The following is a 27,100-nucleotide window of genomic DNA, read 5'->3' on the forward strand; positions in this document are numbered from 1 at the left end:
AATTGTAAATGTTGCGATGTGGGTATAACTCTCCAACACACACACACACAACAACAACCAGTTTGGTAGCTGAAGTAGCAACATTGTGACGTACATTGACTGCATTCAGCCCTCTGTGCGGTCTTCGCACGGTGATTGGCCCACTCGTGATGACAATCACCTTGAACTCTCCCCACCGTCTCTGTGAAATCGACACGCAGGAGGACGATTTCCCCGCAGTTCTGGGCTCATCGCCGGCAGTGCCGGATGATCCCAGTAGCAAAAGTAGCGACATCAGATGTAGTAGCTACTACACATGTAGTAGCTACTACATATGTAGTAGCTACTACATGTGTAGTAGCTACTACATATCTAGTAGTAGCTATTACATGTAGCTGATACTACATCTGATGTAGTAGCTACATCATATGTAGTAGCTACTACACATGTAGTGTAGTAGCTACTACTACTACACATGTAGTAGCTACATCATATGTAGTAGCTACACATGTAGTAGCTACTACACATGCAGTAGCTACTACACATCGCCGGCAGTGCCGGATGATCCCAGTAGCAAAAGTAGCGACATCATATGTAGTAGCTACTACATGTAGCTGCTACATATGTAGTAGCTACTACTACATATGATCATATGTAGCTACTACACACAGATAGTAGCTACATCATATGTAGTAGCTACTATACATGTAGTAGCTACACTTGTAGTAGCTACTACACATGTAGTACACATGTAGTAGCTACATCATATGATGTAGCTACTACATGTGTAGTAGCTACATCATATGTAGTAGCTACTACATATGATGTAGCTACTAGATGTGTAGTAGCTACTACACATGTAGTAGCTACTACACATGTAGTAGCTACATCATATGTAGTAGCTACATCATATGATGTAGCTACTACATCATATGATGTAGCTACTACATATGATGTAGCTACTAGATGTGTAGTAAGGGCCCCGCATCAACTTAGTCCGGCACTGATAGCCGGAGTAGGCTGGTTGTCGTAATCACTAGCGGAGCGTCGTTCTCGGATTGTAACTATTGCGAGTTGAACTCCTCCAACATATTCTAGATTTGAAGCTCTCGTGACTGCAAGGATTCATACTCTTTGGTTTTTTCAGTAAAGTCACGTAGATGAAAAATAACTTATTGTTAGAGCTTTTAACAGACAACGAGATAAGAAGTTTTTTTACCTACGTGACTTTACCGAAAAAAAAACGAAAGAATATACTCCAACATACTTGATCTGATTTTTTTTACAAGCTTTATCGACGATCAGATACACACAGCTACTCCAACCATTTGTAATTTTTTGAGTAAAAAAAAACTAAAAATGTTGACAACTTGATTCAACTTCTTCTTTGGTTCTTTCGGTAAAGTCACGTAGAATGAGAATAAAATAATAAAATGATAAAATAAAATAACACAATAATATTCTCACGACGTTTCGGCCACAACACAAGCGGCCTTCATCAGGTGAAGGGACGAGACTGTCTGGTAGGACAGCGCTGGAGTGAAAAAAGCCACGTTCAGATCACGACCTTTAAGCTGTGTCAGAAGAAACAAAGCGCCTTGACAAAGGAATTAGCATATAATTTAGCATTTAAATGGCCGAGTGATTAGCTTGTGACTGGTCACAGAAATGGCTATGTTAAAGTTAAAGCATACACAAAGGGGTGCCTCTGCGGATGTGTATGCTTTAACTTTAACATAGCCATTTCTGTGACCAGTCACAAGCTAATCACTCGGCCATTTTAATGCTAAATTATATGCTAATTCCTTTGTCAAGGCGCTTTGTTTCCTCTCACACAGCTTAAAGGTCGTGATCTGAACGTGGCTCTTTCACTCCAGCGCTGTCCTACCAGACAGTCTCGTCCCTTCACCTGATGAAGGCCGCTTGTGTTGTGGCCGAAACGTTGTGAGAATATTATTGTGTTATTTTATTTTATCAATTTATTATTTTATTCTCATTCTACGTGACTTTACCGAAAGAACCAAAGAAGATGAATCCTTGCAGTCACAAAAGCTTTAAATCGAAATTTGATTCAACTTCTCATATTTGAATACGCACCCATCAGAAAAACCGCTCAATTTAAAGACTAAGTTCTTCTTGTTATTAGAAAGAACAATAATGAACGAGGGGAAGCTCTGCTACCTTTGACCGTTTTTGAATTATTCAGAAGTGAACATCAGAAAATGCAGAATTTTTGTTTTCATCCAAAAACCGCTTGAATCTGAAATATCTACAAAAAAAAACAATAAAAGATAAAAACCCAACCAGTGGTTCATACTCTTTGGTTCTATTCGGTAAAGTCACGTAGGTAAAAAATAAAACAACAAAAATCACGACGTTTCGGCCACAACACAAGTGACCTTCTTCAGGTGAAGGATCAGAACTGTCGGGACGACAGAGCTTCAATGAACGCTGCTAAGATTCGTGGCGTCTTTTTAAGCTGGGTGAGAGAAGTGAGGCACCATGACAAAGGAGTTTACATATCAAACAGGAGAATTTAGCATTGAAATATCTGAGGGATTAGCTTGTGACTGGTCGCAGAAATAGCTATGTTAAGCTTAAAAAGACGCCACGAATCTCAGCAGCGTTCATTGAAGCTCTGTCGTCCCGACAGTTCTGTTCCTTCACCTGAAGAAGGCCACTTGTGTTGTGGCCGAAACGTCGTGATTTTGGTTGTTTTATTTATTTACCTACGTGACTTTACCGAATAGAACCAAAGAGTATGGATCCTTGCAGTCACGAAATCTTGAAATCAAAACCCAACCGGCGGTTCTTGCTTTCATTTTACTTGCCGTCTAAAGCTCTATCAAAGAAAACAATAACGCAATCTTATATGTTGAACTGTTTCTGAATGACAAACATGTTTACGGGGCACTTAAAAAATCGAGATTTGGAGGACTTAAACTTTAAAAAAATATATATCGAATTTTCAGATGTTCCATGTTGTCCCAAATGTCAGCTTTGGGCAAGTACCCTCGAGATTTTTGAGACGTACAGATTCAGGTCTTTATTTATATAGAAGAGCATTTTACATGTCGAGTGGCTGCTGCTGCTGCTGTTGCATTCTGTACTAGATCATCGATGAAAAGCCGCGATATACATGGAATAATTATCATCATGATGATTATTATTAGTATTATGACTTTTGATTTAAAGCTTTCGTGACTGCAGGGATTCATATAATAAATAATAAAAAAATATAAAACAATTGCTTTATATATTTTTTTTTACTAATTCATCGTTTCCCTTCTACGCGACTTTACCGAAAGAACCAGGAACATTATTACGACTGTTAAACTAATTGGCTACGCTTTGTTTTCGCGTGACAGAAACCCCCTCAACGGATTTGATTGCGTGTCGGATGTCGTGGTGGCGGTGGCGGGTTTAGCGACGACGCTTCGTTTAAATTTCGCTCCGATCGAACCGAAACGTACACGAAAAAATGTACAAAACCATTTTTTTTTTTTACGTTTAACTTGGTCTGCAACGGCGAATTAAGACGTCAAGCAACTGACGTTATGCGTCTAACAGATGCGGTTTTTTTTTGGTTGGGTTAAATCGAGTAAACGTGAATGCGTCGTTAACAGGTCCCCTGCAGGGTGCGGGCTGGTAGGGACATTGGAATGTTGCGCAATTTTATTTTATACACCCCAACAGCACGAGATTTCACTTCGTTAAAGTATTGAAAGGGGACGGACGGACGGACACATTGATCTATTGCAGGCTGGTACACTCAGTTTACAAACTTCGTGCCTACCAGTATAAAGGATGTCAGTGACAAGAGACTTACTCTCAATGACGTCACTCGCGTGGTTAAATAAAGGATGTCAGCGACAAGAGAGCGACTCTCAATGACGTCACCCACGTGGTTAAATAAAGGATGTCAGCGACAAGAGAGTGACTCTCAATGACGTCACTCACGTGGTTAAATAAAGGATGACAGTCACACGAGATTTCACTTCGTTAAAGTATTGAAAGGGGACGGACGGACGGACACATTAATCTATTGCAGGCTGGTACACTCAGTTTACAACCTCGTGCCTACCAGTATAAAGGATGACAGTGACAAGAGAGTGACTCTCATTGACGTCACCCACGTGGTTAAATAAAGGATGTCAGTGACAAGAGAGTGACTCTCAATGACGTCACCCACGTGGTTAAATAAAGGATGACAGTGACAAGAGAGTGACTCTCAATGACGTCACTCACGTGGTTATATAAAGGATGACAGTCACACGAGATTTCACTTCGTTAAAGTATTTAAAGGGGACGGACGGACGGACACATTAATCTATTGCAGGCTGGTACACTCAGTTTACAATCTTCCTGCCTACCAGTATAAAGGATGTCAGTGACAAGAGAGTGACTCTCAATGACGTCACTCACGTGGTTAAATAAAGAATGCCAGTGACAAGAGAGTGACTCTCAATGACGTCACTCACGTGGCTAAACAAAGCATGACAGTGACAAGAGAGTGACTCTCAATGACGTCACTCACGTGGTTAAACAAAGGATGACAGTGACAAGAGAGTGACTCTCAATGACGTCACTCGCGTGGTTAAATAAAGGATGTCAGCGACAAGAGAGCGACTCTCAATGACGTCACCCACGTGGTTAAATAAAGGATGTCAGCGACAAGAGAGTGACTCTCAATGACGTCACTCACGTGGTTAAATAAAGGATGACAGTCACACGAGATTTCACTTCGTTAAAGTATTGAAAGGGGACGGACGGACGGACACATTAATCTATTGCAGGCTGGTACACTCAGTTTACAACCTCGTGCCTACCAGTATAAAGGATGACAGTGACAAGAGAGTGACTCTCATTGACGTCACCCACGTGGTTAAATAAAGGATGTCAGTGACAAGAGAGTGACTCTCAATGACGTCACCCACGTGGTTAAATAAAGGATGACAGTGACAAGAGAGTGACTCTCAATGACGTCACTCACGTGGTTAAATAAAGGATGACAGCGACAAGAGAGTGACTCTCAATGACGTCACCCACGTGGTTAAACAAAGGATGTCAGTGACAAGAGAGTGACTCTCAATGACGTCACTCACGTGGTTAAATAAAGGATGTCAGTGACAAGAGAGTGACTCTCAATGACGTCACTCAGGTGGCTAAATAAAGGATTACAGTGACAAGAGAGTGACTCTCAATGACGTCACTCACGTGGTTATATAAAGTATGTCAGTCACACGAGATTTCACTTCGTTAAAGTATTGAAAGTGACGGACGGACGGACACATTAATCTATTGCAGGCTGGTACACTCAGTTTACAATCTTCGTGCCTACCAGTATAAAGGATGTCAGTGACAAGAGACTTACTCTCAATGACGTCACTCACGTGGTTAAATAAAGGTAGTCAGTGACAAGAGAGTGACTCTCAATGACGTCACTCAGGTGGTTAAATAAAGGATTACAGTGACAAGAGAGTGACTCTCAATGACGTCACTCACGTGGTTATATAAAGTATGTCAGTCACACGAGATTTCACTTCGTTAAAGTATTGAAAGGGGACGGACGGACGGACACATTAATCTATTGCAGGCTGGTAAACTCAGTTTACAATCTTCGTGCCTACCAGTATAAAGGATGTCAGTGACAAGAGAGTGACTCTCAATGACGTCACTCAGGTGGTTAAATAAAGGATGACAGTGACAAGAGAGTGACTCTCAATGACGTCACTCGGGTGGTTAAATAAAGGATTACAGTGACAAGAGAGTGACTCTCAATGACGTCACTCACGTGGTTATATAAAGGATGTCAGTCACACGAGATTTCACTTCGTTAAAGTATTGAAAGGGGACGGGCGGACGGACACATTAATCTATTGCAGGCTGGTACACTCAGTTTACAATCTTCGTGCCTACCAGTATAAAGGATGTCAGTGACAAGAGAGTGACTCTCAATGACGTCACCCACGTGGTTAAATAAAGGATGTCAGTGACAAGAGAGTGATTCTCAATGACGTCACTCAGGTGGTTAAATAAAGGATGTCAGTGACAAGAGAGTGACTCTCAATGACGTCACTCACGTGGTTAAATAAAGGATGACACTGACAAGAGAGTGACTCTCAATGACGTCACTCACGTGGTTAAATAAAGGATGTCAGTCACACGAGATTTCACTTCGTTAAAGTATTGAAAGGGGACGGACGGACGGACACATTAATCTACTGGTACACTCAGTTTACAACTTCGTTCCTACCAGTAAAAACCTGCCACTGCCCGACACAGCCAATTGGTCAGCTGGTTTGTCACGTCAACGAATCGTGCCAATTGGTTACTAGCGCAGCGCTAAACAGGTTGTTGCGCGTTGGAGAGCAAACCTACTGCGACATTGATAATTGGATGGGCCATGACATTCACCAGCGCGGTAAAACCTTGGATTGCGAAGCGTAATTCGTTCCGGAAAGAAAAAAAAAACGTGTTTGTAATCCAAAGCACACTCGTACGTCAAATCACACTCGTACGTCAAATCACTCGGTCGTACATCAGCCGTGATCACGTGACGCTCGGCAGTACAAAAGCGTTGTTACACGTACGTACTGCCGCTCGCATTGCCAAGACCCTCGCTCGTTTATCAAATTAATATTCATTTGTAATTTTTTTTGCCCGTCTTGCAAAACACTCGCAGACCAAGTTACGTCGCGATCCACAAGGTTTTACTGTGAAGTACAGCCAGCAGCATCATCAGGCAAGAGTGATGTCATCACTCGTGAGCCAATCAGGTGCGAAGGTCAAAGGCGGGAGGGGGGTTAATCTGTTCGTATAAATTATGAATGGGTGCCCATTACAGTTTGGGTTAATCATACCTAATAATAATAGGGGGCTTTTCCCCTTTTTTCTGGCAACAAAACTGCAACCTTTTTTTTACAAGGATTCATGGCTACTGCATTAACCACAATACCTGCAGTCAAAATGCAAACAAAAAACAGACTATGATAATATATGATGATGCATAGTCTTTGAAACTGATTGGTCCACACCAAGGGACGGCTTTCTTTTGAGCCTCGACCCAATTGGTGCTCCACCAGATGACGCCAAAAGGCGTCACACGGCTCAAAGACAATGCCGCTATCAAAGTAATGAGGGCTCGGGGTGAGGATCTACATCATTAGACCTCCTTTGCCAGTACCAAAATGCAATAATAGGGTTTTTCCCCTTATTTTCTGGCTACAAAACTGAAACTTAATCATATCTGTCAAACCTTTATCAGTGCCTACCTTATTACAGACCAATGCAGACCTTATTGGTCAACCCAAGGCCTTACAAAATCTACAAAGTCCCATCACAAGAGACAAAAACACGAACAAATAGGAACTGTTTTTTTTTTTCTAATCGATGTCTTTGCCCATCTTGAATCGGCTGTACGCCGTATGGACCCGACTTCTCGACTTCCATGTACGAGAATACGGGGTAAACCGTATGGGTTGACAGGTTTTGCCTATGCAAAGGGCAATCAAGAGACATTATGCATGCAATAATATCTGTTGTTTGCTCGCAGCTTTTTTTTTTGACGTCGTGAACTCGAGGCCTAGGCCTCAGACGTCAGTCCCTGGCATTGGCCCTATGCCTCAGTTTGCACGCAGACGTTAAACGTTAATTCAATGCAATCGTAAAATTACGCGTGAAATTATGTACATTTTTACGCCGTTAATTACTGAGCACGTTGATTGGCTCAGTACTTTAATCGTGGACGGCTTATTGTAGCTACGTTTAAAATGGTGCAGGTTGTGGTGGCGTGGACGTTTTTAAGTTGAATGTTGAGTTACATTAACTTAAATCAGTTGCATTAACTTTCACTCAAAAAGTAAACTATGATTGAGTTACATTAACTTACATCAGTTGCATTAACTTTCACTAAAAAGTAAACTATGATTGAGTTACATTAACTAACATCAGTTGCAATAACTTTCACTAAAAAGTAAACTATGATTGTGTTACATTAACTTACAACAGTTACATTAACTTACATCAGTTACATTAACTTCACTAAAAAGTAAACTATGATTGAGTTACATTAACTTACATCAGTTACATTAACTTCACTAAAAAGTAAACTATGATTGAGTTACATTAACTTACATCATTTACATTAACTTCACTAAAGAGTAAATTATGATTGAGTTACATTAACTTACATCAGTTACATTAACTTTCACTAAAAAGTAAACTATGATTGAGTTACATTAACTTACATCAGTTACATTAACTTCACTAAAGAGTAAACTATGATTGAGTTACATTAACTTCACTAAAAAGTAAACTAAGATTGAGTTACATTAACTTACATCAGTTTCATTAACTTCACTAAAAAGCAAACTATGATTGAGTTACATTAACTTACATCAATTACATTAACTTCACTAAAGAGTAAACTATGATTGAGTTACATTAACTTACATCAATTACATTAACTTCACTAAAGAGTAAACTATGATTGAGTTACATTAACTTACATCAGGTACATTAACTTTCACTAAAAATTAAACTATGATTGTGTTACATTAACTTACATCAGTTACATTAACTTTCACTAAAAAGTAAACTATGATTGAGTTACATTAACTTACAGAAGTGACATTAACTTCACTAAAAAGTAAACTATGATTGAGTTACATTAACTTACATCAGGTACATTAACTTCACTAAAAAGTAAACTATGATTGAGTTACATTAACTTACATCAGTTACATTAACTTTCAATAAAAAGTAAACTATGATTGAGTTACATTATCTGACATCATTTACATTAACTTCACTAAAAAGTAAACTATGATTGAGTTACATTAACTTACATCAGTTACATTAACTTCACTAAAGAGTAAACTATGATTGAGTTACATTAACTTACATCAGGTACATTAACTTCACTAAAAAGTAAACTATGATTGAGTTACATTAACTTACATCAGTTACATTAACTTTCAATAAAAAGTAAACTATGATTGAGTTACATTATCTGACATCATTTACATTAACTTCACTAAAAAGAAAACTATGATTGAGTTACATTAACTAACATCAGTTGCAATTACTTTCACTAAAAAGTAAACTATTATTGAGTTACATTAACTTACATTAGTTACATTAACTTCATTAAAAAGTAAACTATGATTGAGTTACATTAACTTACATCAGTTACATTAACTTCACTAAAGAGTAAACTATGATTGAGTTACATTAACTTACATCATTTACATTAACTTCACTAAAGAGTAAACTATGATTGAGTTACATTAACTTACATCAGTTACATTAACTTTCACTAAAAAGTAAACTATGATTGAGTTACATTAACTTACACCAGTTGCATTAACTTCACTAAAGAGTAAACTATGATTCAGTTACATTAACTTCACTAACATTAACTTCACTAAAAAGTAAACTATGATTGAGTTACATTAACTTACATCAGTTACATTAACTTTCACTAAAAAGTAAACTATGATTGAGTTACATTAACTTACACCAGTTGCATTAACTTCACTAAAGAGTAAACTATGATTGAGTTACATTAACTTCACTAACATTAACTTCACTAAAAAGTAAACTATGATTGAGTCACGTTGACTTACATCAGTTACATTAACTTTCACTAAAAAGTAAACTATGATTGAGTTACATTAACTTACATCAGTTACATTAACTTTCACTAAAAAGTAAACTATGATTGAGTTACATTAACTTACATCAGTTACATTAACTTCACTTAAAAGTAAACTATTATTGCGTTACATTAACTTACATCAATTGCATTAACTTCACTAAAAAGTAAACTATGATTGAGTTACATTAACTTACATCAGTTACATTAACTTTCACTAAAAAGTAAACTATGATTGAGTTGCATTAACTTCACTAAAGAGTAAACTATGATTGAGTTACGTTAACTTACATAAGTTAAATTAACTTCACTAAAGAGTAAACTATGATTGAGTTGCATTAACTTCACTAAAGAGTAAACTATGATTGAGTTACATTAACTTACATCAGTAACATTAACTTTCACTAAAAAGTAAACTATGATTGAGTTACATTAACTTACATCAGTTACATTAACTTTCACTAAAGAGTAAACTATGATTGAGTTACATTAACTTACATCAGTTACATTAACTTTCACTAAAAAGAAAACTATGATTGAGTTACATTAACTAACATCAGTTGCAATAACTTTCACTAAAAAGTAAACTATGATTGAGTTACATTAACTTACATTAGTTACATTAACTTCACTAAAGAGTAAACTATGATTGAGTTACATTAACTTACATCATTTACATTAACTTCACTAAAGAGTAAACTATGATTGAGTTACATTAACTTACATCAGTTACATTAACTTTCACTAAAAAGTAAACTATGATTGAGCTACATTAACTTACACCAGTTGCATTAATTTCACTAAAGAGTAAACTATGATTGAGTTACATTAACTTCACTAACATTAACTTCACTAAAAAGTAAACTATGATTGAGTTACATTAACTTACATCAGTTACATTAACTTCATTAAAAAGTAAACTATGATTGCGTTACATTAACTTACATCAGTTGCATTAACTTCACTAAAGAGTAAACTATGATTGAGTTACATTAACTTACATCATTTACATTAACTTCAGTAAAAAGTAAACTATGATTGAGTTACATTAACTTACATCAGTTGCATTAACTTTCACTAAAGAGTAAACTATGATTGAGTTACATTAACTTACATCAGTTACATTAACTTCACTAAAAAGTAAACTATGATTGAGTTACATTAACTTACATCAGGTACATTAACTTCACTAAAGAGTAAACTATGATTGCGTTACATTAACTTACATCAGTTACATTAACTTCACTAAAAAGTAAACTATGATTAAGTTTCATTAACTTACATTAGTTACATTAACTTCACTAAAAAGTAAACTATGATTGAGTTACATTAACTTACATCAGTTACAATAACTTTCACTAAAAAGTAAACTATGATTGAGTTACATTAACTTATATAAGTTACATTAACTTTCACTAAAGAGTAAACTATGATTGAGTTACATTATCTTACATCAGGTACATTAACTTCACTAAAAAGTAAACTATGATTGAGTTACATTAACTTACATCATTCCCATTAACTTCACTAAAAAGTAAACTATGATTGAGTTACATTAACTTACATCAGTTACATTAACTTCACTAAAGAGTAAACTAGGATTGAGTTACATTAACTTACATCAGGTACATTAACTTCACTAAAAAGTAAACTATGATTGAGTTACATTAACTTACATCAGTTTCATTAACTTGCACTAAAAAGTAAACTATGATTGAGTTACATTAACTTACATCAGTTACATTAACTTCACTAAAAAGTAAACTATGATTGAGTTACATTAACTTACATCAGTTACATTAACTTCACTAAAAAGTAAACTATGATTGAGTTACATTATCTTACATCAGTTACCTTCCCCGCATGATATGCACGAGGTCGTGGGTTCGGTCCAAATCCAGACGATGCCTGCTGCCAGGGGCGGAGCCAGGATTTTGACTTTGGGTTGGGGGCTGACTTCAATATTCTGAGATATCTCAGTGTGATAATTGGTTTCCAATGGTGTAAATATCTCAGTGTGTTTATGCTTTCCAAAGGGCGCTACAAATGGCATGACACACATTTTATTGGATTTGAACGCGGAGTTTTATTAGTAGGTCGGAGCCGCCGACGCGTCTAAGAAGTTCGATAAGTTCCAAAGGCTGCCGCTAAAGCAGCCTGCAGGGCAGCACAAGGTGGCAGCCTGCAGGGCAGCACAAGGTGGCAGCCTGCAGCATTTTGCATCAGACGGATATCCGCTTATCCCGATTACCGACTTTCCCAACATTTCAGGGGGGGCTGAGCCCCCCACAGCCCCCCCCCCCAGCCCCCCCCCCTGTGGCTCCACTCCTGCCTGCTGCTGCTGCGGTATATTTGGGGTGCTTGCCTGGACTCCCCATGAGTGACGGTGCAGTTGTGGAGAGAGCTGAGAAGTTTCTGTACCTGGGCAGTGTGCTTATGTCCAACTCCGTTTTGGCAGGTGAGGCCTCACTCTGAATCAGTCGAGCGGCATTATATTCTCATCAGCAGCGCAGCGCTGTATTGAAGCTACCAGGTCTGTCGCTCCACGTGAAGGGTCAGGTCTTCTCAGCCAAAGTTATGCCCACCCTTCTCTATGTTTGCGAAACGTGGACCCTTCTGATGGAACATCTGCGCCTACAATCCGTCCTGGTTGAAGCCAGCCTAGATTTTTTTTTTATATATATATCTGGGCACATTCCCATCGGTGAGCTCCTCCGGCGGGCAAGGTTGCGTTGGCTGGGTCATGTAGCCCGCATGCCCAGCCACCGCATGCTGTGAAACAGCTTTTGCTCGGCCGGATCGAGGGGGCTAAGCGGGCGCGGCACGGGCTAGAGAAGAGATGGAGTGATGTGGTACAGGAGGCACGGGGCTAGAGAAGAGATGGAGTGATGTGGTACAGGAGGCACGGGGCTAGAGAAGAGAAGGAGTGATGTGGTACAGGAGGCACGGGGCTAGAGAAGAGATGGAGTGATGTGGTACAGGAGGCACGGGGCTAGAGAAGAGATGGAGTGATGTGGTACAGGAGGCACGGGGCTAGAGAAGAGATGGAGTGATGTGGTACAGGAGGCACGGGGCTAGAGAAGAGATGGAGTGATGTGGTACAGGAGGCACGGGGCTAGAGAAGAGATGGAGTGATGTGGTACAGGAGGCACGGGGCTAGAGAAGAGATGGAGTGATGTGGTACAGGAGGCACGGGGCTAGAGAAGAGATGGAGTGATGTGGTACAGGAGGCACGGGGCTAGAGAAGAGATGGAGTGATGTGGTACAGGAGGACGTGGAGCTGAGCGGACTTGCCGATGACCGGTACCAGCGGTGTCAAGATCGGCCTCTGTGGAGGAGGCTCGTGAAGGACGACTGCTACTGGGCAGTCGGAGGCAGTCGCCCTCCAACAACAACGGAGGGCCGGAGGAGCGACGCTCACAACAACGAGCGGAGCGCCGGGCAGATACAGTTATGCAAGTTGTTATCTGGGCGCCATGGTGGCGAGATGTTGACTACCTCACTTGGTGTACAGGTGGTCGTGAGCTCCATCCCGACCCTGACGCCTGCAATATATTTGGAGTGTGCATCTCAATCTCTCTCTCTCTCTCTTCTTCTATCCCTATTGCCACGTGGCTTCTTCTCCAGGTCCTCGGGATTGTCCCTCCACGTTCAGAATCAATGGCAAGCGTCTGGAGTATTTAACTGCTATACATTTCCACGTGATTATCCACTTTGTTGAGATGCACAGGCTAGTGCGGCCTGTACCTGGTAAAATAACAAATGTTAGTTTTTAGTTTATCTCATTCAGTCAACCCATGGCACCTAGGGACCACTGCACGTCGCCTCGGAGTGCGCCTAGCCTGGCACAAGTGCCGCGGTGATGTCACAGACAGTGATGAATGGACGGCTGTTGTTGTTGAGTGGGTGATTGAGTGTGGAGCGGTCGTTGAGTGGTTAGCGTGCTGTACTACGAACCTGGATGAGTAGGTGGGTGGACAGGTGAGTTGAGGAGTGAGTAGGTGGGTGAGTGGGTGGGTGGGTGAATGAGTGAGTGGTTAAATGATTGAGTTGATTGGATGAGTGGGAGGGTGAATGAGTGGGCGAATGAGTGTGTGAATTAGTGGGTGAGTGAGTGATTGGTTGAATGAATGGTCGGTGAGTGGGTGAATGAGTGGTTGGGTGAGTGAGTAAGCAAGTGGGTGGGTGAATGAGTGAGCAGGGTGGATGAGCGGGTGGGTCTTTGACTGAGTGACTGGGTGATTGAATGAGTGAGGGAGTGGTTGAGTGAGTGGGTGAATAAGTGAGTGCTTGCATGACTGAGTGAGTAAGTGGGTGGATGGGTTTGTGAATGAGTGGGTGAGTGTGTGGGTGCTTGAATGAGTCAGTGGATGAGTGAGTGAATGGGTTGGTGAATGAATGAGTGGTTTAGTGAGTGGGTGAATTAATGAATAAGTAGGTGAGTGGGTGAGTGGTTTGCTTGAGTGAGCTGGTGAGTGAGTGGATGGGTTCGTAAATGAGTGAGAGGGTGAATGAGTGAGTGAGTGGGTGGGTGAATGATTGAGTGGATGAATGAGTGATTGAGTGGGTGAATGAATGTGTGAGAGAGTGAGTGTGTGGGTGAATGAGTGTGTGAGTGGGTGAATGAGTGAGTGGATGAATGAGTGAGTGGGTGAATGAGTGAATGATTGGGTGAATGAGTGAGTGGATGAATGAGTGAGTGAGTGAGTGAATGAGTGAGTGGATGAAGGAGTGAGTGAGTGAATGAGTCAGTGGATGAATGAGTGAGTGAATGAGTGAGTGGATGAATGAGTGAGTGTGTTGGTGAATGAGTGCGTGAATGAGTTGGTGATCCCATCTCTCTCTCTCTCCTCTGACTCTTTCCTCCCTTCCTGCCCATGCCTCCGCAACCCACCTTCCCCCGTCAGAAGAAGACAAAGACGGTCGAAAGAAGCCGGGGGGGAAGGGGGGTCGAGGCAACAACAACAACAACAACAACGAGAACAACAACAACAACAACAGGAAGAGGAAGAAGGGGAAGACAACGGGGAGGGGCCTGGGGGTGGTCCCCGAGGAGTCCCCCACGGGACCGCCCACCTCGGCCCCGGCCATGAGAGCCAAGTGGCGGCCCCTGGTGGCCGTGCTGGAGGGTGAGAAGTTGGTGCTCAAGGTGGGACAACTACACTATACACTACACTACATTATACACTGCACTACATTATACACTACATTATACACTACACTACATTATACACTACATTATACACTACACTACATTATACACTACACTACATTATACACTACACTACATTATACACTACACTACATTAAACACTACACTACATTATACACTACACTACATTATACACTACATTATACACTACACTACATTATACACTACACTATACACTACATTATACACTACACTACATTATACACTACACTACATTATACACTACATTATACACTACACTACATTATACATTACACTACATTATACACTACATTATACACTACACTACATTATACACTACATTATACACTACATTATACACTACACTACATTATACACTACACTACATTATACACTACATTATACACTACACTACATTATACACTACGCTACATTATACACTACATTATACACTACATTATACACTACACTACATTATACACTACATTATACACTACACTACATTATACACTACGCTACATTATACACTACATTATACACTACACTACATTATACACTACACCATACACTACACTACATTATACACTACGCTACATTATACACTACATTATACACTACAATACATTATACACTACACACTACACTATACACTACATTATACACTACACTACATTATACACTACACTACATTATACACTACACTACATTATACACTACACTACATTATACATTACACTACATTATACACTTCACTACATTATACAATACACTACATTATACACTACACTACATTATACACTACACTACATTATACATTACAACATACAGTGCACTACACACTAAACAATACACTACATTATACACTACATTATACACTACACTACATTATACACTACACTATACACTACACAATACACTACATTATACACTACACTACATTATACACTACACTACATTTTACACTACACTACATTATACACTACATTATACACTACCTTATACACTACACTATATACTACACAACACACTACACTATACACTACATTATACACTACACTACATTATACACTACACTACATTATACACTACACTACATTATACACTACATTATACACTACATTATACACTACTATACACTACTATACACTTAACTATACACTACATTATACACTACACTATACACTACACTATACACTACATTATACACTATACACTAGACTATACACTACACTATACACTACATTATACACGACACTATACACTACACTATACGCTATATTATACACTACACTATACACTACATTATACACTACACTATACACTACACTATACACTACATTATACACTACATTATACAAAACATTATACACTACATTATACACTACATTATACACTACACTATACACTTCACTATGCACTACATTATACACTACATTATACACTACACTATACACTTCACTATACACTACATTATACACTACTATACACTACATTATACACTACTATACACTAATATACACTACATTATACACTACTATACACTACACTATACACTACATTAGACACTACACCATACACTACATTATACACTACATTATACACTACCCTACTATACATTACACTATACACTACATTATACACTACACCATACACTACATTATACACTACATTATACACTACACTACTATACATTACATTATACACTACATTATACACTACTATACACTACACTATACACTACACTATACACTACACTATACACTACACTATACACTACACTACTATAGACTACACTATACACTACACTATGCACTACACTATAAACTACACTATACACTACATTATACACTACACTACTCTACATTACACTATACACTGCACTATACACTACACTATACACCACACTACTATAAACTACACTATACACTACATTATACACTACATTATACACTACACTATACACTACATTATACACTACACTATACACTACACTACTATACACTACACTACTATACACTACACTATACACTACACTATACACTACACACTACACTACTATACACTACATTATACACTAAATTATACACTACACTACTATACATTACACTATACACTACACTATACACTACATTACACAATACACTATACACTACACTATACACTACACTATACACTACACTATACACTACACTATACACTACTATACACTACACTATAGACTACACTATACACCACACTATACACTACACTACAATACACTACACTATACACTACTATACATTACACTATACACTATACACTACACTATACACTACACTATACACTATACACCACACTATACACTACACTATACACTACTATACACTACTATACACTACACTATATACACTACACTACACTATTCACTTCAATATATACTACTATACACTAATATACACTACACTATACACTACACTACTATACACTACACTATACACTACACTACACACTACACCATACACTACACTACACACTACACTATACACTACACTGCTATACACTACACTGCTATACACTACACTATACACTACACTATACACTACACTGCTATACACTACACTATACACTACACTACTAAACACTCCACTGCTATACACTACACTATACACTACACTTACCACTACGCTATACAATACACTACTATACACTACACTGCTATACACTACGCTATACACTACACTATACACTATACTATACACTACTATACACTATACACTACACTACTATACACTACACTACTATACACTACACTATACACTACACTGCTATACATTACACTGCTATACACTACACTATACACTGCTATACACTACACTGCTATACACTACACTATACACTACACTATACACTGCCTCCGATTATCACGGGTGGCTACATGAGGTGCATTGTATGTACTGCATAGGTAGTACATACAACGCACGCTTCTAAATGCACTTGTCCCTACAGGCTGCATGGGCTACACGGGGAAGCTTTGTCTGTGCCTGTGTCTCCGTGTCAGTGCGAGGCATCGGGAAGCGCTGAGTACGCGTGGCTCCTGAATGGAGTGCGCCTGAAGAAGGGGAAGGGAGTGCGGATCACAACCAAGAAGTGAGTGAGTGAGTGGGGAGTGACTGAGTGGGTGAGTGAGTGGGTGGGTGAGTGAGTGAGTGGGTGAGTGGGTGGGTGAGTGAGTGGGTGGGTGGGTGGATGGGTTGGTGAGTGGGTGAGTGAGTGAGTGAGTAGGTGAGTGAGTGAGTGGGTGAGTGGGTGAGTGGGTGAGTGAGTGGGTGGGTGAGTGAGTGAGTGGGTGGGTGAGTGGGTGGGTGAGTGGGTGGGTGGGTGAGTGGGTGAGTGAGTGAGTGAGTGGGTGGGTGAGTGAGTGGGTGAGTGGGTGGGTGAGTGAGTGGGTGGGTGGGTGGGTGAGTGGGTGAGTGGGTGAGTGGGTGGGTGGGTGGTCGAGTGAGTGAGTGAGTGGGTGAGTGGGTGGGTGAGTGGGTGGGTGAGTGAGTGGGTGGGTGGGTGGGTGAGTGAGTGAGTGGGTGGGTGGGTGAGTGGGTGGGTGGGTGGGTGAGTGGGTGGGTGGGTGGGTGAGTGAGTGGGTGGGTGGGTGAGTGGTGAGTGAGTAGGTGAGTGAGTGGGTGGGTTGGTGAGTGGGTGGGTGGGTGGGTGAGTGAGTGAGTGGGTGGGTGGGTGGGTGAGTGGGTGAGTGAGTGAGTGGGTGAGTGGGTGGGTGGGTGAGTGGTGAGTGAGTGAGTGGGTGGGTGAGTGGGTGGGTGGGTGAGTGAGTGGATGGGTGGGTGAGTGAGTGGGTGAGTGAGTTGGTGGGTGAGTGAGTGAGTGGGTGAGTGGGTGAGTGGGTGGGTGAGTGGGTGAGTGAGTGAGTGGGTGAGTGAGTGGGTGAGTGGGTGGGTGAGTGGGTGAGTGGGTGAGTGGGTGGGTGAGTGGGTGAGTGAGTTGGATGGTGAGTGGGTGGGTGAGTGGGTGAGTGAGTGAGTGGGTGAGTGAGTGAGTGAGTGGGCGAGTGGGTGAATGAGTGAGTTGGTGGGTGGGTGAGTGGGTGGGTGGGTGAGTGGGTGGGTGAGTGAGTGAGTGAGTGGGTGAGTAAGTGGGTGAGTAAGTGGGTGGGTGAGCGGGTGAGTGGATGAGTGGGTGAGTGGGTGAGTGGGTGGGTGAGGGAGTGCGTGGGTGAGTGGGTGGGTGAGTGGGTGGGTGAGTGAGTGGGTGGGTGGGTGAGTGAGTGGGTGAGTGAGTCAGTGGGTGAGTGGGTGGTTGAGTGGTGAGTGAGTGAGTGAGTGGGTGGGTGGGTGAGTGGTGAGTGAGTGGGTGGGTGAGTGGGGGGGTGAGTGAGTGGGTGAGTGAGTCGGTGGGTGAGTCGGTGAGTATGTCGGTGGGTGAGTGGGTGAGTGAGTGAGTAGGTGGATGAGTGAGTGAGTGAGTGGGTGAGTGGTTGAGTGGATGAGTGTGTGAGTGGGTGAGTGGGTGGGTGGGTGAGTGGTGAGTGAGTGGGTGGGTGAGTGGGTGGGTGAGTGGGTGGGTGAGTGGGTGGGTGGGTGAGTGGGTGGGTGAGTGAGTGAGTGAGTGGGTGAGTAAGTGGGTGAGTAAGTGGGTGGGTGAGCGGGTGAGTGGATGAGTGGGTGAGTGGGTGAGTGGGTGGGTGAGGGAGTGCGTGGGTGAGTGGGTGGGTGAGTGGGTGGGTGAGTGAGTGGGTGGGTGGGTGAGTGAGTGGGTGAGTGAGTCAGTGGGTGAGTGGGTGGTTGAGTGGTGAGTGAGTGAGTGAGTGGGTGGGTGGGTGAGTGGTGAGTGAGTGGGTGGGTGAGTGGGGGGGTGAGTGAGTGGGTGAGTGAGTCGGTGGGTGAGTCGGTGAGTATGTCGGTGGGTGAGTGGGTGAGTGAGTGAGTAGGTGGATGAGTGAGTGAGTGAGTGGGTGAGTGGTTGAGTGGATGAGTGTGTGAGTGGGTGAGTGGGTGGGTGGGTGAGTGGTGAGTGAGTGGGTGGGTGAGTGGGTGGGTGAGTGGGTGGGTGAGTGGGTGAGTGACTGAGTGGGTGAGTGAGTGAGTGAGTGGGTGGGTGAGTGGGTGGGTGGGTGGGTGAGGGAGTGAGTGGGTGAGTGGGTGGGTGAGTGGGTGGGTGAGTGAGTGGGTGGGTGGGTGAGTGAGTGGGTGAGTGAGTGAGTGGGTGAGTGGGTGAGTGGGTGGGTGAGTGGTGAGTGAGTGAGTGGGTGGGTGAGTGGTGAGTGAGTGGGTGGGTGAGTGGGGGGGTGAGTGAGTGGGTGAGTGAGTCGGTGGGTGAGTGGGTGAGTAAGTCGGTGGGTGAGTGGGTGAGTGAGTGAGTGGGTGGGTGAGTGAGTGAGTGAGTGGGTGAGTGGGTGAGTGAGTGAGTGGGTGAGTGAGTGAGTGAGTGCGTGGGTGGGTGGGTGAGTGGGTGAGTGATTGAGTGGGTGAGTGAGTGAGTGAGTGGGTGGGTGGGTGGTGAGTGAGTGAGTGGGTGAGTGAGTGAGTGAGTGACTGGGTGGGTGAGTGAGTGGGTGGGTGAGTGAGTGGGTCAGTGAGTGAGTGAGTGGGTGAGTGAGTGGGTGGGTGATTATGTGGGTGAGTGGGTGGGTGAGTGGGTGAGTGAGTGGGTGAGTGGGTGAGTGGGTGTGAGTGGGTGAGTGGGTGAGTGGTTGAGTGAGTGGGTGGGTGGGTGAGTGGGTTGGTGGGTGAGTGGGTGGGTGAGTGAGTGAGTGGGTGAGTGAGTGGGTGAGTGAGTGGGTGAGTGGGTGAGTGGGTGGGTGAGTGGGTGAGTTAGTGGGTGAGGGAGTGAGTGTTTGAATGGGTGAGTGGGTAGGTGAGTGAGTGAGTGAGTGGGTGAGTGAGTGAGTGGGTGAGTGAGTGAGTGGGTGAGTGGGTGGGTGTGTGGATGAGTGGGTGGGGTGAGTGGGTGGGTGAGTCGGTGGATCACTGGGTGGGTGAGTGGGTGGCTGGTTGGATGGGTGAGTGAGTGATTGAGTGAGTGTGTGGGTAAGTTGGTGAGTGGCTGGTTGGGTGGGTGAGTGGGTGGGTAAGTGAGTGGCTGGTTGGGTGGATGAGTGAGTGAACAAGCCAGTGGGTGGGTGAGTGGCTGGGTGGGTGGGTGAGTAGCTGGGTTGGTGAGTAGCTGGGTGGGTCGGTGGATGAGTAAGTGAACAACCAGTGGGTTGATGAGTGGCTGGTGGGTGAGTAAGTGGGTGGGTGAGTGGGCGGATGAGTGGGTGGGTGAGTGGGTGGGTAAGTGAGTTGCTTGTTGGGTGGATGAGTGAGTGAACAAGCCAGTGGGTTGGTGAGTAGCTGGGTGGATGAGTAGCTGGGTGGGTGAGTAGCTGGGTGGGTGAGTGGGTGAGTGGGTGGGTAAGTGAGTGGCTGGTTGGGTGGATGAGTGAGTGAACAAGCAAGTGGGTTGGTGAGTAGCTGGGTGGATGAGTAGCTGGGTGGGTGAGTAGCTGGGTGGGTGAGTGGGTGGATGAGTGGGTGGGTGAGTGGGTGGGTAAGTGAGTTGCTGGTTGGGTGGATGAGTGAGTGAACAAGCCAGTGGGTTGGTGAGTAGCTGGGTGGGTGAGTAGCTGGGTGGGTGAGTAGCTGGGTGGGTGAGTGGGTGAGTGAGTGGCTAAGTGAGTGGCTGGTTGGGTGGACGAGTGAGTGAACAAGCCAGCGGGTTTTGCGAGTCGCTGGATTCCTCCTCAACAGCCACTTGCCCCCAGTCGCCTGCGTGGTGCCGAGCTGTGTCCTTGCCCTGCAGGGGGATTTCCCGACTCACGATCTCCCGGGTCGGCAGCCTGCACTCGGGACCGCTGTCCTGCCAAGCATCCAACAGCCTGGGAATCACCGCCATCACCACCACCGTCAGCGTGACGAGTAAGCCATGACGCCCACTCTTAACCCCCAACATCACCACCACCACCACCACCACGTGACTCGCCTGCCAATCACAGGTTCACGCTGCCGCGACGGGAGATAGAAGGCCGAGCGCCCAGTGTGCGTTCGTGCGGCGGGGGGGGGTTGGGAGCGGTGGTGCCGCTACGAACCCGACCGTGACACCCGGTTCAGTTCCCGCTCACGAACGACGCCGCCGCCGCCAGCGATGATCTGAGACGGTCCTGGGCCTCCCCCCCGAGGTCGACTCAGCCTCAAATGAGTCAGCTGGGGCTGCGGTGTGCAGCGAGCATCGCCACTGGGGAGACAAAGGCGGCCGGGCGTGGTGGTTTTGCTGGTCAACCCACCCACCCCCTCCCCCCCCCCACCGTCGTGTGTCCCACAGTTGTCCGGTAGCCTTCATAGGCGCTGCTGCTGCTGTTGCTGCTGCTGCTACTCGCTAACAGCACTTGCCCCCGCAGCCTGTTAAGGCTATATGGGGGATCTGTGTCTTTGTGCGTGTGAGTCTGTTACAGGCTATACGGGGGATCTTTGTCTTTGTCTTTGTATGTAGGTTGACTCTGACTAAAGTTAGTTACCTGCTGTATATGTTTGTGCGTGCTAATATGATAACCAGGTAACCTTTATTTAGACTGGAGGAATCCGATAAGCTGTGAAGCTCTTGTTCACACATCTCCAGAGAGACAAAGGCGGTCTTGCGGGGTGCTTCTTACCACTCCACTCCCCCCACACCCCCGCTCAGCCAGCGGGGGGCTGCTGCTCGCTGACAGCACTTGCCCCAATGGTGCGTTTGGGCTATACGTGGGAGCTTTATCTTTGTGTGTATGGGTGGTAGGTAAATGGTTGAGTGAGTGGATGGGAGGGTGAGTGAGTGAGTGAGTCGGTGGATAGGTGAGTGAGTTGTGGGTGAGTGGGTCATTGGGTAGATGAGTGGGTGCGTGGGTGAGTTAGCGGGTCATTTGGTGAGTGAGTGATTGAGTGAATGGGTGAGTGGGTGGGTGAGTGCGTTGTGGGTGAGTGAGTGGGTCAGTGAGTGGGTGGGTGAGTTATAGGGTCATTGGGTGAGTGAGTGTTTGAATGGGTGAGTGGGTGGGTGAGTGAGTGGGTGGGTCAGTGAGTGGGTAGGTGAGTTATAGGGTATTTGGGTGGGTGAGTTATAGGGTCATTGGGTGAGTGAGTGTTTGAATGGGTGAGTGGGTGGGTGAGTGAGTGGGTGGGTCAGTGAGTGGGTGGGTGAGTTATCGGGTCAAAGGGTGAGTGAGTTATAGGGTCATTGGGTGGTTGAGTGAGTGTTTGAATGGGTGAGTGGGTGGGTGAGTGAATGGGTGGGTCAGTGAGTGGGTGAGTTATGGGGTCATTGGGTGAGTGAGTGAGTGAGTGAATGCGTGAGTGGATGGGTGAGTGGGAAAGAGACAGGAGGATAGAGGAAGAATATAGATTGAGGGAGAGAGAGAGAGAGTGTGTGTGGATGTGAGAGAGGGAGAGTGAGAGTGTGTGTGTGTGGATGTGAGAGAATGTGTGTGTGCGTGGATGTGATAGAGAGTGTGTGTGTGTGGATGTGAGAGTGTGTGTGTGGATGTGAGAGAGAGAGAGAGTGTGTGTGTGTGAGAGTGTGTGTGTGTGGATGTGAGAGAGAGAGTGTGTGTGTGTGAGAGTGTGTGTGTGTGGCCTCACGGTGCACATAGCCTGGCACAAGCGTCGTGGTGACGTCACCGCCACTTAGTGGCGAATGGCGGTTGTTGTTGTGTGTGGATGTGAGAGAGAGAGTGTGTGTGTGCGTGTGTGTGAGAGTGTGTGTGTGTAGGTGTGTGTAGGTGGGGAGCGATAGTGTAGCGGTTAGCGCTACGCTGCGCTATGAACCTGGCGACCCGGGTTCGATTCCCGCTCACGGCCAACACCAGTGACGATTATGTGAACCGGTCCCGGGCCTCCCCTAGGTCGACTCAGCCTCAACTGAGTACCTGGTGCGGTGTGTAAACATCGCCACTAGGGAGACAAAGGCGGTCGGGCGTGGTGCTGGCCACCCACCCCCTCGTGTACCGTTCTGGCCTTCATAGGTGCTCGCTAACAGCACTTGCCCCTACAGGCTACACGGGGGATCTTTGTCTTTGTCTTTTTGTGTGTGTGGATGTGAGAGAGAGAGAGAGACAGGTGAGAGAAAGGCGAAGGGGAGAGGTTGAAGAGAGGGAGATAAGGGGAGAGCCAGAACACTGATTGAGATAGAGATGAGGAGAGAGGGAGGAGAGTGAGTGTGTGTGTGTGGATGTGATAGAGAGTGTGTGTGTGGATGTGAGAGAGAGAGTAGAGAGAGAGGGTATAGAGAAGGGGGGGGGGGGAGAGAGAGAGGGGTAGAGAGAGAGGGGGTAGAGAGAGAGGGGGTAGAGAGAGAGGGGGGGTAGAGATAGAGGGGGTAGAGAGAGAGAGGGGGTAGAGAGAGAGGGGGTAGAGAGAGAGGGGGTAGAGAGAGAGGGGGTAGAGAGAGAGGGGGAAGAGAGAGAGGGGTAGAGAGAGGGGGTAGAGTGAGAGAGGGGGTAGAGAGAGAGGGGGTAGAGAGAGGGGATAGAGAGAGGGGGGTAGAGAGAGAGGGGGTAGAGAGAGGGGGTAGAGAGAGAGGGGTAGGGAGAGAGAGGGGGTAGAGAGAGAGAGGGGGTAGAGAGAGGGGGTAGAGAGAGAGAGGGGGTAGAGAGAGAGGGGGTAGAGAGAGAGGGGGTAGAGAGAGAGAGGGGTTAGAGAGAGAGGGGGTAGAGAGAGAGGGGGTAGAGAGAGAGAGGGGGTAGAGAGAGGGGGTAGAGAGAGAGGGTAGAGAGAGAGGGGATAGAGAGAGGGGGGTAGAGAGAGAGAGGGGTAGAGAGAGAGGTGATAGAGAGAGGGGGGTATAGAGAGAGAGGGGGTAGAGAGAGGGGGTAGAGAGAGAGGGGTAGAGAGAGAGAGAGGGGGTAGAGAGAGGGTAGAGAGAGGGGGTAGAGAGAGGGGGTAGAGAGAGAGAGAGGGAAGGGGTAAAAAGGAGATCACATAAAGCAAAAAAATGATAAAATAAAACACTAAAAAACCTGAAATGATGAACGAAACAAAGTGCCGACTACACCGAGCATCTTTCTTGTTTCCTGTGAGCGTAAAAAAATATAAAAGAGAGAGGACAGAGAAGAGAGGGGGGGGAGGGAGAGAGAGAATATAGATTGAGATAGAGAGAGGGAGACTTTGACTTTTAAAACAACTTTTATTGCCGCCAGTAGCAACAGCATTGGACGCGATTCCGATATGAAACACACAAAGTCACCAGCGACACAAATAACAAAGTCACCAGCAACACAAATACACAAAGTCACCAGCAACACAAATACTCAAAGTCACCAGCAACACAAATACACAAAGTCACCAGCAACACAAATACACAAAGTCACCAGCAACACAAATACACAAAGTCACCAGCAACACAAATACACAAAGTCACCAGCAACACAAATACACAAAGTCACCAGCAACACAAATACACAAAGTCACCAGCAACACAAATACACAAAGTCACCAGCAACACAAATAACAAAGTCACCAGCAACACAAATACACAAAGTCACCAGCAACACAAATACACAAAGTCACCAGCAACACAAACACACAAAGTCACCAGCAACACGAATACACAAAATCACCAGCAACACAAATACACAAAGTCACCAGCAACACAAATACACAAAGTCACCATCAACACAAATACACAAAGTCACCAGCAACACAAATAATAAACGCTACAAATCCACGCGCTGTGGCGCTAAATGCACCACGCACGACACGGAAGAAAAGTCACGTGGTGGTGGTGGTGGTTGTGGTGGTTGTGGTGGTGGTGGTGGTTGTGGTGGTGGTGGTGGGGGTGGTGGTGGTGGTTGTGGGGGTTGTTGTGGTTGTGGTGGTGGGGGTGGTGGTGGTGGTGGTGGTTGTGTTGGTGGTGGTGATGGTAGTGGCGGTGGTGGTGGTGGTTGTGGTGGTGATGGTGGTAGTGGTGGTGATGATGGTAGTGGCGGTGGTTGTGGTGGTAGTATTGGTGGTGGTGGGGGTGGTTGTGGTGGTGGTTGTGGTGGTGTTGGTGGTTGTGGTGATGGTGGTGGTGGCGGTGGTGGTGGTGATGGTGTGGTGATGGTGGTGGTGGCGGTGGTGGTGGTGGTGGTTGTGGTGGTGGTGGTTGTGGTGGTGGTGGTAGTGGTTGTGGTGGTGGTGGTTGTGGTGATGGTGGTGGTGGCGGTGGTGGTGGTTGTGGTTGTGGTGGTTGTGGTGGTTGTGGTGGTTGTGGTAGTGATGGTGGTGGTGGTGTTCACCGCGCACGCCACGTTGACGAGCTGAGCGCTTCAGAAGGTGAACACGTGGGGTGGTGCCGTCCACGCCGGTACAGAGAGGGGCTCGCTAACAGCACTTGCCCCTACAGTCTGTTAAGGCTATATGGGGGATCTTTGTCTTTGTGTCACGTGGCGTGCTCCAGCCCCGGTAGCCGCGCCTTGAGCACGCCTCTGAACACCGGGGGAACAGCCGCCCACCGCTGAGCAGCCGTCCAGTGTCACCTTACAGCATCCTTGTTTTCCTCGTTCTGTAACACCGCTGTTGTAGAAGTTCATTCCTGAAGATGCCCCCCAACCACCAAAAGGCGGAACGTCGGGTTTGAGCCGCTAGCAGCTTCGGCACCGGTTCGGGGCAAGGTCCTCCCTGGCACCGCGGGAGACGCTCCGAGTCTCTTACCCACACCCCCGGCGAGATTCGGCTGCGGGCCGCACGGCCGATTGGCAACGTGCCGCTCGCCAGCCTCCGCCCGAGGCCCTCACCGCGGCGTCTGGATAACGGGGGAGATCCAACTCCTCCTGTGGTCTAAATTATCGATTCAAAGCTTTCGTGACCGCAAGGATTCACCTTCTGCGGTTCTTTTCGGTAAAGTCGCCGCCGCGTGGAATGAGAATAAAATAATGAATTGATAAAATAAAATAACGCAATAATAATAATATTCTCACGACGTTTCGGCCACAACACAAGCGGCCTTCATCAGGTGAAGGGACGAGACTGTCTGGTAGGACAGCGCTGGAGTGAAAAAGCCACGCTCAGATCACGACCTTTAAGCTGTGTATATACAAATGCTAATTCCTATGTCAAGGGGCTTGGTGTTTTTTCTTCTCGCACAGCTTAAAGGTCGTGATCTGAACGTGGCTTCTCCCACTCCAGCGCTGTCCTCCAGACAGTCTCGTCCCTTCACCTGATGAAGGCCGCCTGTGTTGTGGCCGAAACGTCGTGAGAATATTATTATTGTGTTATTTTATTTTATCAATTTATTATTTTATTCGCATTCTACGTGGTGGTGACTTTAGCGAAAGGACCAAGGAAGATTCTTCTTTGGTCCTTTCGGTAAAG

General features: G+C 45.0%; 1 protein-coding gene across 2 annotated transcripts in view; it reads left to right on the forward strand.

Annotated features, from left to right (window-relative positions):
- LOC116937962 (uncharacterized) overlaps positions 1-22,800 on the forward strand; it is a 45,178-nt gene extending 22,378 nt beyond the window's left edge. The window contains exons 2-4 of one of the 2 annotated variants that reach the window (XM_076054752.1): positions 14,548-14,786; positions 17,848-17,936; positions 21,582-22,800. In XM_076054752.1, the coding sequence (XP_075910867.1) occupies positions 14,548-14,786; positions 17,848-17,936; positions 21,582-21,708 (455 nt within the window). In that variant the 3' untranslated portion in view covers positions 21,709-22,800. Of the gene's footprint in view, positions 1-14,544; positions 14,787-17,847; positions 17,937-21,581 lie in introns of both variants that reach the window. The other variant, XM_076054751.1, reaches the window with a different exon arrangement.
- The last annotated feature ends 4,300 nt before the right edge of the window (positions 22,801-27,100 follow it).

Source organism: Petromyzon marinus, chromosome 68 (genome assembly GCF_048934315.1).
Source record: "Petromyzon marinus isolate PM22_M1 ecotype Great Lakes invasive population chromosome 68, UKy_Petmar_22M1.pri1.0, whole genome shotgun sequence".
Taxonomy (NCBI): domain Eukaryota; kingdom Metazoa; phylum Chordata; class Hyperoartia; order Petromyzontiformes; family Petromyzontidae; genus Petromyzon; species Petromyzon marinus.